The following is a 15,031-nucleotide window of genomic DNA, read 5'->3' on the forward strand; positions in this document are numbered from 1 at the left end:
GAGGCCAAGTCACTGGATGGATTTAAGAGAGAGTTAGATAGAACTTTAGGGGCTAGTGGAGTCAAGGGATATGGGGAGAAAGCAGGCATGGGTTATTGATAGGGGACGATCAGCCATGATCACAATGAATGGCCGTGCTGGCTCGAAGGGCCGAATGGCCTCCTCCTGCACCTATTTTCTATGTTTCTAAAGTCTGCTTGAAACCTGCTAGTCATCTCAGCTGGTGAGCTGGGTAGATAAACAGTATTTAGCAGTTACTGTTTATCTGAGGAAATGTGAACTTTAGGGCCTGTCTCACTGACGTGACCTTTCAGCGACTGTCTTCGACCTACAAGCTCGAAGGCACTCGCCTGAAAAACCTCGAGCTGGATCGACCGTCAGCGATGAAACCGCGAGCCGGATTGACCGTCTGCACACGCGCGCACACACCCACACCCACACCCACACACACACCACACACCACACACACAAAGCAAAGTCGGGGGCCAGGGAAAGCGGGGGAGCGCTGTCTGAAATTCACACCCGCGATGAACAGGAAGGTAAAAGACGGCTGGCACAGTTACGGTAAGTCCTTTAGAGAGAGCGGAGGTGGGGAGGGGGGAGAGAGAGGGGGAGAGAAGGGGTGGGGAGAAGGAGTGGAGACACTTTTAGGAAGCCAGACAACGTTTAATAAAGTTTAGCGGGCATTTAACATTAGCGTCCGGTTTACTTACCTTTTTTTTTCTCAACGAGCTTTACCTTCAACTACCCTCGATTGCCTTTGATTACTTCGGAAAGCATGCCGACCTACTATAACCTACCTCGACTAAACCTACAAGTAAAAAAATATTGATTTTTTTCCATAGCGAAGTCTTTTACTTGCGGGCATTTTTCAGCATATTGAAAAAAAAGGTGCGACCTAGCTGAGGCCTCGAGTACGCGGGGACTACTCTCGAGCATCAAGGAGAATTACAAAGACCTCCTAGGACCTCGTGTCGACAATGCTGCGAGTATGAGTCGAGGGCAAACTCTTCTAAACTCGCAAATTAGGTCGCCGCAGTGTGACAGGCCCTTTTGGTTCCAGCCAAACTGAATTTTCTGGAGCTAGATAATTAGGACATGAGTCCTTTTGAACTGTATGGATGCATTCCATGCCAAGCAAATGCAAACCACATAAACAGATTGCAAAGTAATTTGATTTAGTGGCTTGGATAGCAGGATTCCGTACAATGCCAGATGTTGCCTGATTTCATCCTCCTAGCACCCTAACTTATATATCAACATTTACATTTGGTTACAGTTACATTTTTCTTCCTAGATTACTTGACTGTCTGAATATAATGGCTAGAGGTTTGACTCTGTGATGATATTTATTTCAGCATGACTTGTTTAAAATTTGACTTTTGTGGAGCACAACACGGTAACAAAACAGGTCATCAGAAAGCTAGTGTGCGGGTTTGTAAGTTAATTGGCCTCTGTAAATTGCCCCTCTATCGGGAGTGGGTAAGTGGAATAACATTGAACTAATGTGAATGGGTGATCGATGGTCAGCACGGACTCGATGGGCCAAAGGGGCCCGTTTCCATGCTCTATTTCTAAACTAAGCCAGACTACCTCTTCCTGGTGTCTTTAGAATAGAATAGAATGCCTTTTATTGTCATTCAAACAGACAAGGTTTGAACGAAATTTCATTCCTACAGTCTTGACATGCTTATAATAGTGCAATTTCTGCATAAAGATGTCAATAACCTCTCCGATTCTATCCAATGCTCCGTTTGGATCATTGCAGAGGAAATTAATCAGTTTTATTTTGGGCATTGTACTGCTCCAGGAGGGACTCCAGTAATATAAAGATAATAATTTAGGCTCAACCCCTGGCCAACCCCCAACTCGCTGATCTCGCTGACCCAGTATAATTCCCTTCACTTCCTTATACTGACCTAGTATAATTCCTTCCTCCACCGTACCTCCCATGTTTTGCTGATTGAGGCCCAGATGTCCAACACCACCTACACAACTCGCGTTGGAACCCTGATGTGGAAACAACGCCTACCGAATCATAGTTGGACCTCCGGTTGCTCGCCCAACATTATCTTTTGACCATAACCCACCCCTTGGACCGAGTTAAGATACCCCTTCACTCCTCGATCCCCAACTATCAAATCTACAACTCCCCACAGAGTATTTATCAAACCCTCTAAGTTGCCTCCAGGTACCGAGCAGGCCTCAGGCTGGTGGTATGTTTTTTTCCCCTCTTCCCCTGACACTGACCTCTCTGGACTTGCCTGAGAACCGAATGCCATATTTTCCTTTACACACAAAGGAAAATATTTGTAATTCAGTGACTGTCAAGCCCCAGGCACAATGTTTGTGAGTATTTAGGCACTAAAGGACAAAAGATAAGAATGGGACTTTTGTATAAATTGTTAATTTCTTAGCCTATTTATACACATTTTAATTATTTTATTAATTATACATATTGTGGATTTCATTCTTGCTTGCAAAATATCATTTGAAATGTTGTGGATCATTGGTGATTTTTTTTCATGGAGTTATTGAAGATAATGACTGATGAGAGCTTAGATTAGACTGATTGGAGATCGAGTGCAGATGTACACATTTTTGAATTGATTGAAGGATAGAAAGATACAGCATGGCAACTGGCCCTTCGGCTCACTGAATCCACACCTACTATCGATCACCCATTGGTTCTATATTATCCCACTTCCCTACACACCAGGGTCACAGGGGGAAATGTACAAAATCCACACAGACAACACCTGAGGTCAGGATTGAACCCAGGTCACCAGCACCTGTGAGGCAGCTGTTCCACCAGATGCGCAACTGTGCTGCTGATTTTGACTAAACAAAGCAACCACCATTCCTCCTATTTTATCCCTTATTGTCTAATTTGTCCTTGCTTTCGCAAAGTTCATGAGCTGTTCATGATGCATGCTTTCCATCACTTGAAGCACTGATAGCAGTCAGTGATAACATGAAAATGAAGAGACAAGTTGGTAGATTGAAATTATTCAATTTTGCGTAGGCAGATGTCATTCAAAATGTCTGCTATCAGATCACTGTTGATGGTGTGTATGGGAGTCTAATTTTGAAGGAGCATTACTAAATATATTAAGTTGTCTCAAAGTATTCAAAATGTGTATCCATCTCTGACTGTAAAGTAGCAGTAATGTGGATGGGTTTCCCAGTTGTCTAATGCTCTGCTTTATCTCTTCAGAGCCTGAAGCGTAGCCTTGAGCAGGCACGTGTAGAAGTATCTCAGGAGGATGACAAAGCACTCCAACTGCTGCAGGAAATTCAGGAGCAGAGTCAGAGAATGCAGGAAATCAAAGAACAGGTAACTGGTGTATATAAATGGGATTGAAGGAAGTTATATTAGAGCACTTTGATTCAGTAAGGTGTTCTCTCGGTCCTATTAAATATGATGGAATTTTAAGCATTGATAAGACTGTATTCTTCAGCAATCCTGGAGCTTTGAGTGCAAACAATTTTGTTTTGGTATTCAGACTTGCACTTTATCAGCACGGTTTCACTGCTGTCTTATTTTTAGTCGAGCATGATGGTATCAATAAATAATTGCTTGTTTCCATTCCTGAATTCTTGTGCTTACTCTCTTATTTTTCAACAATTGAAAAGACAATTTGTCTGAAAGCTTTCCCATTTCACAAAGAGTTTGCATTTGGGTATAAATGGAAAATGGAAAAAGGCAGTCGAAAGCACAAAATGGATTTTGAGAGCCATGTCATTTGCTTCAGTAGCTGACATTCTACCCAGCTTTTTTTTTGGATTATTGCTATCTGACTTGTAAAATGGTGTATGTGCAAATTACAACAGCTTTCTTCTGCAAAATCCATCCGTTTTGAAAAGTATATAGAAGTGTTACATGATCTTGGTTATTTGAGCATTCCCTTCCTCCATTCTTATTACCCTGTGAAATATTTATGCTACTTCAAATCCTGATTTTTAATTCATCCATTATTGGCAACTCCCAACGCTGAGTTCCGGAATACCTTCCCTAATCTATCCATGCCTGTACATATCAATTATTTTAAGGCATTCCCTATAAGCCCTGTAGCTATTTTACCAGCAGATTCATCAACTTGAATTACTTCTTGCGTGTCTCACAAATTTGTCAACTTGCGTGTTTTGGGCCTCGGGTCATCTTGTTACATTATTTCATGAATGTACACCTTCATCATTGTTTGTAGCAGTATTATGCTATTATGCAGCATCTCATGACTGACAGAAATTGCACAATGTAAATATACCTCTATTAGAAGAGGTCAATAAAATGTTAGATTAGGTTTATTATTGTCACATGTACCAAGGTAGAGTGAAAAGCTTTGCAGGATATCCAACAGTTCAAACTCAAGTTTTTTTAAACCTTTTTCTATGGTATGGAAACTTATTATCTATTTTATGTAAAGCACTTTGGTGTCAATGCAAGTTGACTTAAAATGTGCTATATAAATAAAACTTACTTACTTACTTACTTACTTACTAAGTGTCATAGATAGAGCAAATGGGAAGATATAGAGTGCAGAATATAGTTCCCAGCATTGTTGTGCACCAAATGTTCTCAATGGGATAGAGGTGAATTGAATAGTACCCTAGCTTACAGAATGACTGTTCAGATGCCTGATAACAGAGGGGAAGAAGCTGTTCCCAAGTCTGGCGGTGTGCGCTTTTAATTTCTGTACCTTCTGTCAGATTGGAGTAGGGAAAAGGAATGACCAGGATCGGACAAGTCCTTGATTATGTTGGCTGCTTTTCTGAGGCAGTTTGGATAACAGTCAATGGTAGGAAACCTGGTCTGCGATGGACTAGGCTACATCTACAACTCTGCAATTTTTTGCTGATTCCTTGGTCCAGGAGTTTGGAGATGAGTTTGAATGGGATTATGGCTTTGAAGGCAGATTTTTGTTTAGGTGTTCTAGAGATGGGTTTAGGGCCAGGGAGATCTATTGACCTCCACCATCACCAGTCTCTCGAAACACTTCATGATGGTGGAGGTCAGAGTCACTGGATGGTAGCCATTAAGTTACATCAAGTTCAAGTTTACATTTATTGTCACATGCACCAATTGGTACAGTGAAATTTGGGTTACCATACAGCCATACGAATAATAAAAGAACACAACACACGATAGAATTTAACATAAACATCCCCACACAGTTTAATCAACGTTTCCCACTGCGAGGGAAGGCAACAAAGTTCAGTCATCCTCCTCTCTGTTCACCCGTGGTCTGGGCCTCCCGAGCCCTCCGCAGTCGCCGCTATGGCGGCCCGACGTTTTAGGCCCTCTCGCCGGGATGATCGGAACTCTGACGTCGGAACGGAAGTGACTGAGAAATGGTTTCCCCCTTACCCTCCCCACCTCCCCCACATACAAAGACTAAGAAACCTCCAAAACATACTTTTTAAACAGACTAAGAATAACAAAAAGATGAAAAAACAGACAGACTGTAGGCAGAGGCTGCCATCATACGGCGCCCCTGATGGATCATTACCATACTTTTCTTCAGCACTGGAATGATAGGAGCCTTTGTGAAGTAGGTAGGGACCTCCGAATGTAGTAGTGAGAGGTTAAAGATATCCGAATACCTCTGCCAGCTGATCCACACGGATCCTGAAGACGCGGCAAGAGACTCAATCCGGTTGCTTTCCATGGACCCGCTCTCAGGAAGGCTGATCTTGCGTCTGCCTCCGTAACCGTTAGTACAGGTGGTCTGGAGACTGGCGGGCAGATGGCACTCCACCAACAACCTTCTGTACAAAGTGGGCATATAATCCATTGAGTTCATCAGTGAGGGACCCATTTTTGCCAGCAATTCTGCCTACCTTCACCTTGTAGACTGTTATAGCGTGCAAGACTTGCCACAATCTACGGGTATCCGCGTCATTGCCTCAAGACTCCGTCTCAGCTTGGAATTCCCTCTTGGCATTCTTAATGGCTCTGAGAAGGTCGGAGATAGATTTCTTGTACCATTCGGGATCGTTTGACTTGAATTCGGAAAACTTCGACTTCACCTGGGAGTGGAACGTGGTTCATCCATGGCTTCCAGTTGGGTAATACACGTATCGTTGTCTTTGGTGCATAATCCTCTACACAATTGGTGATAAAGTCTGTGACTGCAGTGGCATGTTCATCTAGGATAGGCGCAGATTGCTTGAATATAGACCAGTCCACTGACTCAAAGCAGTCGCGAGGGATGTCATCTGTTTCTTTGGACCAGCACTACACGATTTTCTGTACCGGATGCTCCTTCTTCAGTTTCTGATTGTAAGCCAGGAGTAGAAGGACAGCAGGTGATCAGGTGACAGATGAACATTGACTTCTCCAATTTCAGGTAGTCCTTGCTTTCTTCCTACTTCTCCTCCCCTTCCCAGCTCTCCTACAGCCCACTGTCTCCGCCTCTTCCTTTCTTCTTCACCCCCCTCTCCCCCACTCCCACATCAGTCTGAAGAAGGGTCTCGACCCAAAACGTCACATATTCCTTCGCTCCATAGATGCTGCCTCACCTGCTGAGTTTCTCCAGCATTTTTGTCTACCTTCGATTTTTCCAGCATCTGCAGTTCTTTCTTAAACATTTTTGTCTCCCAACCATTGAAGGGATTTATCGGAGCCGCTGCCTCAAAAAGGCAGCCAACTTCATCAGAGACCCACACCATCCTGGCCACACACTCATTTCACCACTGCCATCAGGAAGAAGGTACAGGAGCCTGAAAAACTGTAACGTCCAGGTTCAGGAACAGCTTTTTCCCTACAGCCATCATGCCACTAACACAACAACCTCATATAAGCTCATATATTTAAATATATATGTATTGTGTATGTGTGTGTATATATATACACACAGAACTTTTCGTTTCTCTCTCGTTTATCATATCATATACTATGTTTACATATTCTGTTGTGCTGCAGCAAATAAGAATGTCATTGGTCTATCTGGGACATATGACAATAAAACACTGTTGAACCAAATTATGTCATGAAGTTGGACTGATTGGAGAATAGTGAAATGGAAATATCGCAGTTCTTTTAAAATTGCAGTAAAAATCAAAAGCACACAAAGGAAAGAGATTGAGGAACTGAAGTCACCAAGCACACCGTTGTAAACAGAGAGATTTGGAATTATAATCCTTTGGTTATAAATGATAATGGTAGTTAAGGCCTTTTTCAATTACTCTAGTAATTTTCTCTATCGTGTTACCTCCCAGAGTTTGCATAATTTGATTTTCTTTATATCTCCCACCCCCAATCTCTTGGTTATAGAATGCTTATTTATTTTATGTACCTTTTGTTTTTTGTCAACTTCACAACTGAGTGGTTAATTGTGGAATAATGATCACGTAGCTCTTGATATGAGCTTGGAGGTTCTCATTTGCAGGAACAGCAAGTAAAGAAGAAGGAAAAGGGAACAGGGTGCAAAAGTAGGGAAGGTTTAGAACTGCACAGGTTTGGTGAGACTACACTCAAGTTCTGAGTACATTTGTCATTTTTAGGGAACCTTGTGGCACGGCAGGTAAGTCGCACTCGAATGATTTGTGGGGTTAAAGTGCTTCGATAATGAGGAAAGATTGTTTAAATTAGGCCTGTATTTGCCTGGAGCTTAGGAGAGTGAGTGGCGATCTTACTGAAGCACATGAGACTCCAAAGTGGCTTCACAGGATTAATGATGTAAGAATGTAAGAATGTGTCTCCTGGTGGACAAGTTTGGAGGTAGGGCACATCTCATTTTGGGCGAAAATGAGGAGAAATTTCTGTTTTTCAAAGATTGTGAATCTTTGGAAATCTTTATTCTAAAGAGCAATGAATGTTATGTCATTCAGTATATTGAAAGGTGAGAAAGATTTTTTTGACGACCCAGAATCTAGGGTTATGGGATTAGATGGAGAAATGGAAATTAGATTAATAGTTAGAGCAATTATATGAATATAAGGGATGATGGAGCAAGATTGAGGGTGTATAAATATGAACAACTGCTTGTATTTCTTGAGCTCTGATTATCATTCTGAATCTGGTCAATATCTCTTAAATGTTTGGGCAGAAAAGGTATATTGTGTTTGCTGGGCTATACTGTTTCCAGGTTAAACTGAAAACAAAGATGTCGTATCATTTTATTAGACATGGCAGATAATTTGTGCAGTTCTGCAGTGGTTTAATTATATTTTCAAGTAGCGGTTACTATAGTAACATACTTGTGAACCAGTAGCCATGGCAACATCAAAGTTGGCACTTGAACCTCCGATATAAATGATTGTAAAATTGTGTTATAAAACAATATCTTAAAAATATTCAGCGCTTCATTGATTAACTATTTTTAACATTTGCAAGTTAGCCTGAGCTTCTGAATGATTTCCTTTGCAGTTTATCTAAGAAAATTGCTGAATGTAAAAATTGGGAACTTGAATTTTGATGGTCCAACTAGATTACAAGTGGAACGCCCGGTGAAGAATCAAAAGCATACTCGGGATCTGACAGTAATAGGAACATTAAAAAAGATTTTTGTTTATTTAACTATAGCACAATATGTTTATAGTGAGTACAAGAATGTCCCTTCCCCTTCCTCGCACAAACTCTGCATTAAATCCTTTGGTTGCTTTGTAACCAGGATATCCGGTTTTAATTATTAAAATTTAATTATTTTTATTTGTGTTCCCGATTCTCGTGCAATGCACTTAACATGCTTTCTATTCTTCTATCTGCAATATTTCTGGTGACCCATCTCTGTTTATCTCCATGTCAAGTAGGTTTAACAGTTGAACATATTGTACAATATATCCAGCTGATTCTGTTAATCACAGGTTAATGCTATTTTCAGGTGAAACTTTGTTTTGCAAGACAATGATTATAGTTGGTGGATGGAATGTATTCTCTGGGAGTGGCTTATATCCTTCCTGTGGAATCATGAGCTTTCTGCAATGGCTTAACAATTAACTGCCTAACTTTTTTTTTTTAAAGGTAGAAAGGTCTGGTAACAAATTTCCTGGATTTCTGGTTACAATCCAACAACAGCAGCTTGTATTTTTATAATAACTTTAATGACAAAAATTAACTTTAATGAAAATAAAGCTTGCATAACTGTATTCGAAAAGTAGATCTTAGAGGATTATCTATACTGGTAAAGTCATAGGGTCATACAGCATGGAAACAGGCCCTTCTGGCCAACCTGCCCACATCGACCAACATGTCCCATGTACACTAGTCGCGTTTACCTGCATTTGGCCCATATCCCTCTGATCCTGTCCAGTCCACATTACTATATAATTGCTTCTTAAATGTTGCGAGAGTCCTTGCCTCAACTACCTCCTCCAGCATCTCGTTCCATAGACCCACCACCCTTTGCGTGAAAAAGTTACCCCTCCTATAAATTTCTGTGTAAAAAATATTCGGGGAGATACAGACAAATTGAGTAATTTAGCAAAGGAATTTTAGGTGCCCAGCTGAAGGTATGGCCTGCAATTATGAGATGTATTGAAGTGGTTGGATGTGTGGTCAGAATCATGCAATGGAGAGATGAATGAGATGGTATTAGACCTGAAAGAGTTTAGTGATGGGGAAGATCAAACGCTCCAGTGGGTGGAATCTCATAAATCTACAGCGTATGATGGATGACTAGGATGGTATGATATAGTTTACAGCCAGTATAAATTTAGCTGAGCTGAAGTTAATGCACACATATAATCTTTCCAATGTTTCAATACTTGCATCCTCTTGTCCAGACACGATTCTGGTTTTTTTGGGGGGGTTTTTGAGAATCTGGTAGAATTTATCTTTGTTCATATAGATTGTGTTCCTGCAGTTCTTTTAGACGGTTCTTTGCCCTATAGATTATACACTATAGGGGCGGCATGGTGGCGCAGCAGTAGAGTTGCTGCCTTACAGTGCCAGAGATTTGGGTTCGATCCTGACTAGGAGTACTTCTCTGTATGGAGTTTGTACATTCTCCCCGTGACATGCGTGGGTTTCCTCCGAAAACTTCAGTTTCCTCCCGCACTCCAAAGACGTACAGGTTTGTAGGTTAATTGGCTTGCTATAAAATGTAAAATTGTCCCTCGTGTGCATAGGGTAGTATTAATGTGCGGGGATCGCTGGTCGGCGCAGACTCAGTGGGCTGAAGGGCCTGTTTCCGCACTGTATTTCCAAAACTAAAACTTCTGTGGAGATTGGAGAGGCGTAGTGGAGAAGAATAGTGGTAGTTAGGAGATAATTGAAAATAGTATCCCACTGTGGTGATTAGCAGCTATGACTTTATGTGCAATCATACTTCAAAGGTATCTGGCAAACCTCTTGACCTGATACCAAATATGATGTCAATGAAGACTCCTATTAGAAATGAAACACTATTATTGCCTGTCTGAGAGGATAATACAGTTGAGCCATTCATCTCTCTACCACAAATTTTGTGCTGTATTTGAGCTGTAATTCTAAGTACAATTGATGGAAGACTCTTTTCTATTCTGCTTCTAAATATTTCAACAGCTGAGTGACTTCCTTAAGACTGAATATCATTTTGAGATTCTATTCTTAAACATGGTTCATCCATGAATGAGCTGATTGTTTAAGCACCCTGGTTCACAAAGGGAAATACAAGAACTTGAAGAATGACTGCTGCTAGTTTACATATCTGCATCCTTGCACAAAATATTATCAGGAAAGCGTGGTTATTTCTGATTGGGGTATGTGCTTACAAGATTAAAATAATTTCCATGAATGTGTAAAATACATCTTTGGCTTGAGGGTCCCAAAAGGTTTCTGCTCAGGTAATTGGTCAAGACAATGAGCTATTCCTAAAACAACTTAGTAACAATTTAAAAATAATCTGTTTTGTATTCTGATATTTCTCTTTAAACGAGGAGTAATTGTCTGTGGGATTTGAATGCTTAGGTGATAAATTGATCAAAATTGGCGCCAGGAAGAGGCAACATTTTGCAGGCCGCATGCAGGTAAACGCTTGTATACTTGAGCTTTGACTTTTTTAAGTTTTAATTCTGCAGGCAGAGTTACAGCCATAAGGAACAGGCTTTTAAGCCATTTAAATACACTTGCAAACTTCTAATCATCCGGCAGACACGACCCACAGAACACAAGCTCAGCACCTGGCACTGTGGGGGAGGCCTCCATTTTGTTCATGTGAAGGAGCAAAATTAAGCTATTCGGCCCATCAAGTCTACTCTGCCTTTCAATCATGGCTGATCTATCTCTCCCTCCTCATCCCATTCTTCTGTCTTCACCCCATAACCCCTGACACCTGTACTAATCAAGAATCTATCTCTGCCTTAACATGATCGCTGGAGAGGACTTGGGATAAGAATGAGGTGTTGGTGTATGCAAACTCCCGCCCATCCCACATGGTCGCTGAAGAACAAGAACGAAGACCTAGGAGCAAGACTGCTCTATCAGACGCATATGAGAGATTGCTGTGTTTTCCTGTTTCACAGATACACGTCTCGCCCCCAACTTTCCGGGCATTGTGTTCCAGCCTTAGGGGTTTTCCAATGGCTGCACGGATCAGGGGGTGGTGTCTTCATGACAAACTCATCGTGCAATGCCACATCACTTCCACATGAGGTCAATGCCCCTTATGAATGCTTTTAAAAGAGTGAATAAAAACAACACCTACATGAGCCACCACAGTTCCTGATACCACCCTTCTCAGTCTCTGAAGCCAACATCATGAGTGGCCTTCAAGAGAGTGACTGCACACAAAGCATCGAGCCCAAATGGTGCACCTGGCCAAGTGCGGACGATCCGTGGAAACCAACAGGCTGGAATATTCCTGGATATCTTTGACCACACACTCTGCAGCCTTAGCTTCCCAACTGCATCAAAAGGGCATCTATTGTACCGGTGCCCAAGAAGAGCAAGGTGACATGCTTCAATGATGGCTGTATGGTAGCGCTTACATCCACCATAATGAAGTACTTTGAGAGATTGGATATATCGTGAATCAACTCTTCAGAAACTTTCTTTGAAGTTTAAGAAGATTCAGCATGTCACTGAATACTCTAACAAACCACTGCAGATGCACTTCAGAAAGTACTGTCTGGTTACATCATGCCCTGACATGCAAATTCTAATGCACAGGAACACCGAGGGAGTGGTGGTCTCAGCCCAGTCCGTCACAAGCACAGCCCACCCCACTATCAAAGGCATCTACATCAGATGCCACCTCAAAAGGTGGCCTCTATTATCATCAAGGGTGCCCAACCTTCAGGCTGTGCCCTCTTTCATGTCATGAATTATGTTTTTGCACAAATCTCTTATTTTGTACACATTTTCTTTTCCCCATCTTGTACAATTTACGCAGTGTGTTGTCTGAGTCTTTATGCCTGTGCCTGTGAAGCTTTTCAGAGTACTTGTTCCTCACCGTACTTGCACATGTGACAACAAACTCCGTACTGTTCATCTTTTTATCACACTTTCTGTAAGTAGTAGAATAAAATGAATAAATATAATCTTGTGTAAGATTTAATTACTTTATATAACTATCTATTTATACATCTATTTATGAATCTATATACAGTTATGTTCTGTCTCCTCTACACCCACTTTGTGATATTTGTTTCCCCCTCACTTGTAAACAGGAGTTTCAGGCTCAGATGGAGGAGATGCAAGTGACGGTGCGACAACTGGAAGAGGATCTTGCTGCAGCACGCCGCCGGGCTGATCTTTATGAGTCCGAACTGAAGGATACCCGAATTACGGCCGATGAATACAGACGGAAAGCAGCCGACTCACAACAGAAACTACAGAAGGTACACAAAATTGCTGGGGAAACTCAGCGGGTGCAGCAGCATCTATGGAGCGAAGGAAATAGGCGACGTTTCGGGCCGAAACCCTTCTTCAGACTGATGGGGGGTGGGGGGGGGAGAAAGAAGGAAAAGGGGAGGAGGAGGAGGAGCCCGAGGGCGGGAGGGTGGGAGGAGACAGCTAGAGGGTTAAGGAAGGGGAGGAGACAGCAAGGGCTAGCAAAATTGCAGAAACTACAGAAGGTTGGTTTGAACATGTGTTCCAATTGTGTGGAGAGAAGGACAGTGAAGAATAGGCAGTAAGGTGATGAAATGAATTGTTGTGCATCAAGATGTTCTGTATGTGGTGATTTTTATACGGCTTCATAAGTTCATAGGTGATAGGAGTAGAATTAGCTCCACCTACTTCGTCTACTCCGCCGTTTTACTTTTCCCCCTTAATCCCATTCTCCTGCCTTCTCCCCATAACCCCTGACACCCCTACTACTCAAGAATCCGTCCATATCTGCCTTAAAAATATCCATTGACTTGGCCTCCACAGCCATCTGTGGCAATGAATTCCACTCTCTGACTAAAGAAATTCCTCCTCATCTCCATCCTAAAGGAACGTCCTTTAATTCTGAGGCTATGACCTCTGGTCCTAGACTCTCGCACTAGTGGAAACATCCTCTCCACATTCACTCTGTCCAGATCTTTTGCTATTCGGTAAGTTTCAATGAGGTTCCCCTCATCCTTCTAAACTCCAGCGAGTAGAGGCCTCTGGATTATTTTAAGTAGTAGTCACATTGGGCCTGAAGAAGGGTTTCGGCCCGAAATGTTGCCTATTTCCTTCGCTCCATAGATGCTGCTGCACCCGCTGAGTTTCTCCAGCATTTTTGTGTACCTTCGATTTTCCAGCATCTGCAGTTCCTTCTTAAACACATTGGGCCTAACTATCTTTGACTGACCAATTGAGCAGAGTTTAATAAAGCTACCAACTGAAATCTTGACCTTTTAAATTTCCTGCTTCACGATCTGACTGATATCTTGGCCATGCTCGGGTCAAATAAACATTTCCATGATGGAAATTTGAGGCTAAGCAGATCCACAGAGTTACATCTCTAAGAAATCTCTCCAAAATTCTCCTTTGGGCGTTTATTAAGGATAGTGAAGGGTGCCTATCATGTACTGCACTTTTTTACAATTGTGACTGCTTGTCTTAGTTTTGCCGACAGGTTTTTGGGTTTTTTTCTTGATGGTCAGACATTATTTAGTGACTGAATTAACATTGCTATTTGATATTTCTGGCACAGTCTCTACATATGTTAAGACTAGATTCAGCACAATTTGTCAGCAGTGTTGAAGCTAAGCCATGATCTGAACCGAGTTTTTGACATAAAATCTGATTTTCCATTCACAGACCAGAGACCAGGGAAAAGCTGAGGTTGGAGAGATATACAGCAAACTGGAAAAGGTTTTTAATTTTTAATTAACATTCCTTCACTGAATTGTAGTTTAAATTGAGGATAGACACAAAATGCTGGAGTAACTCCGCGGGTCTGGCAGCATCTCTGGAGAAAAGGAACAGGTGACGATTTGGGTCAGTACCCTTCGCTAGTCTGAAAGACCTTCTCTAAAGTCAGAACAAAACAGGGCCGGCAACAGATGACCTCAGGAAGGATGGAGTCCATAATGACCCATTGTTGGCTGTGAAAGATGTGCTATTCTTTGTAGCCTAATTGGCCTCTGTAAATTGTCCCTAGTGTGTAGGAAGTGGATGTGAATGTGGGATAACATAGAACTTGTATGAATGGGTGATCGATGATCGGGGTAGGCTCGGTGGGTTGAAGAGCCTGTTGTTATGCTGTATCTCTAAACTAAACGCAGTGCAAAGGGAAAAATAAAATATAATGAATGCAGAACATTACAGTTACTGTTTCTGAGAAATTATAGATTTTTTTAAATTGCAAGGGTTGCAGTGGTTATTAGTTATTGATTTACTATTGCCATGTGTACTGAGATATAGTGAAAAGCTTTATTTGTGAGGTGTCATACACAAAAGAAACAGGTAGAGCCAAGAGAAAAATACTCGTGCAGAATATAACTTTATAACATTACAGTTACAGAGAAAGTGCAAATATTTAAAAAACGGCAAGATCAGTAATGAGCTAGGTTGGAAGATCACAACTACATCCTATGTTATTGAGGACTATTTAATAGTCTGATAATAGTGGGGAAGATGTTGTTCCTGAATCTGGTGGTATATGCTTTCAAGTTGTATCTTCTGCCTGTCAAG

The 15,031-nt window shown here is 41.7% G+C and overlaps 1 protein-coding gene across 7 annotated transcripts in view; it reads left to right on the top strand.

Annotated features, from left to right (window-relative positions):
- Window positions 1–15,031, top strand: part of cit (citron rho-interacting serine/threonine kinase) — a 153,229-nt gene that overhangs the window by 69,565 nt on the left and 68,633 nt on the right. For all 7 annotated transcript variants that reach the window (XM_033043639.1, XM_033043633.1, XM_033043640.1 and 4 more), the window contains exons 13-15: window positions 3,218–3,337; window positions 12,592–12,762; window positions 14,156–14,209. In XM_033043639.1, the coding sequence (XP_032899530.1) occupies window positions 3,218–3,337; window positions 12,592–12,762; window positions 14,156–14,209 (345 nt within the window). The remainder of the gene's footprint in view (window positions 1–3,217; window positions 3,338–12,591; window positions 12,763–14,155; window positions 14,210–15,031) is intronic.

This window comes from Amblyraja radiata, chromosome 25 (assembly GCF_010909765.2).
Source record: "Amblyraja radiata isolate CabotCenter1 chromosome 25, sAmbRad1.1.pri, whole genome shotgun sequence".
Classification (NCBI taxonomy): Eukaryota; Metazoa; Chordata; class Chondrichthyes; order Rajiformes; family Rajidae; genus Amblyraja; species Amblyraja radiata.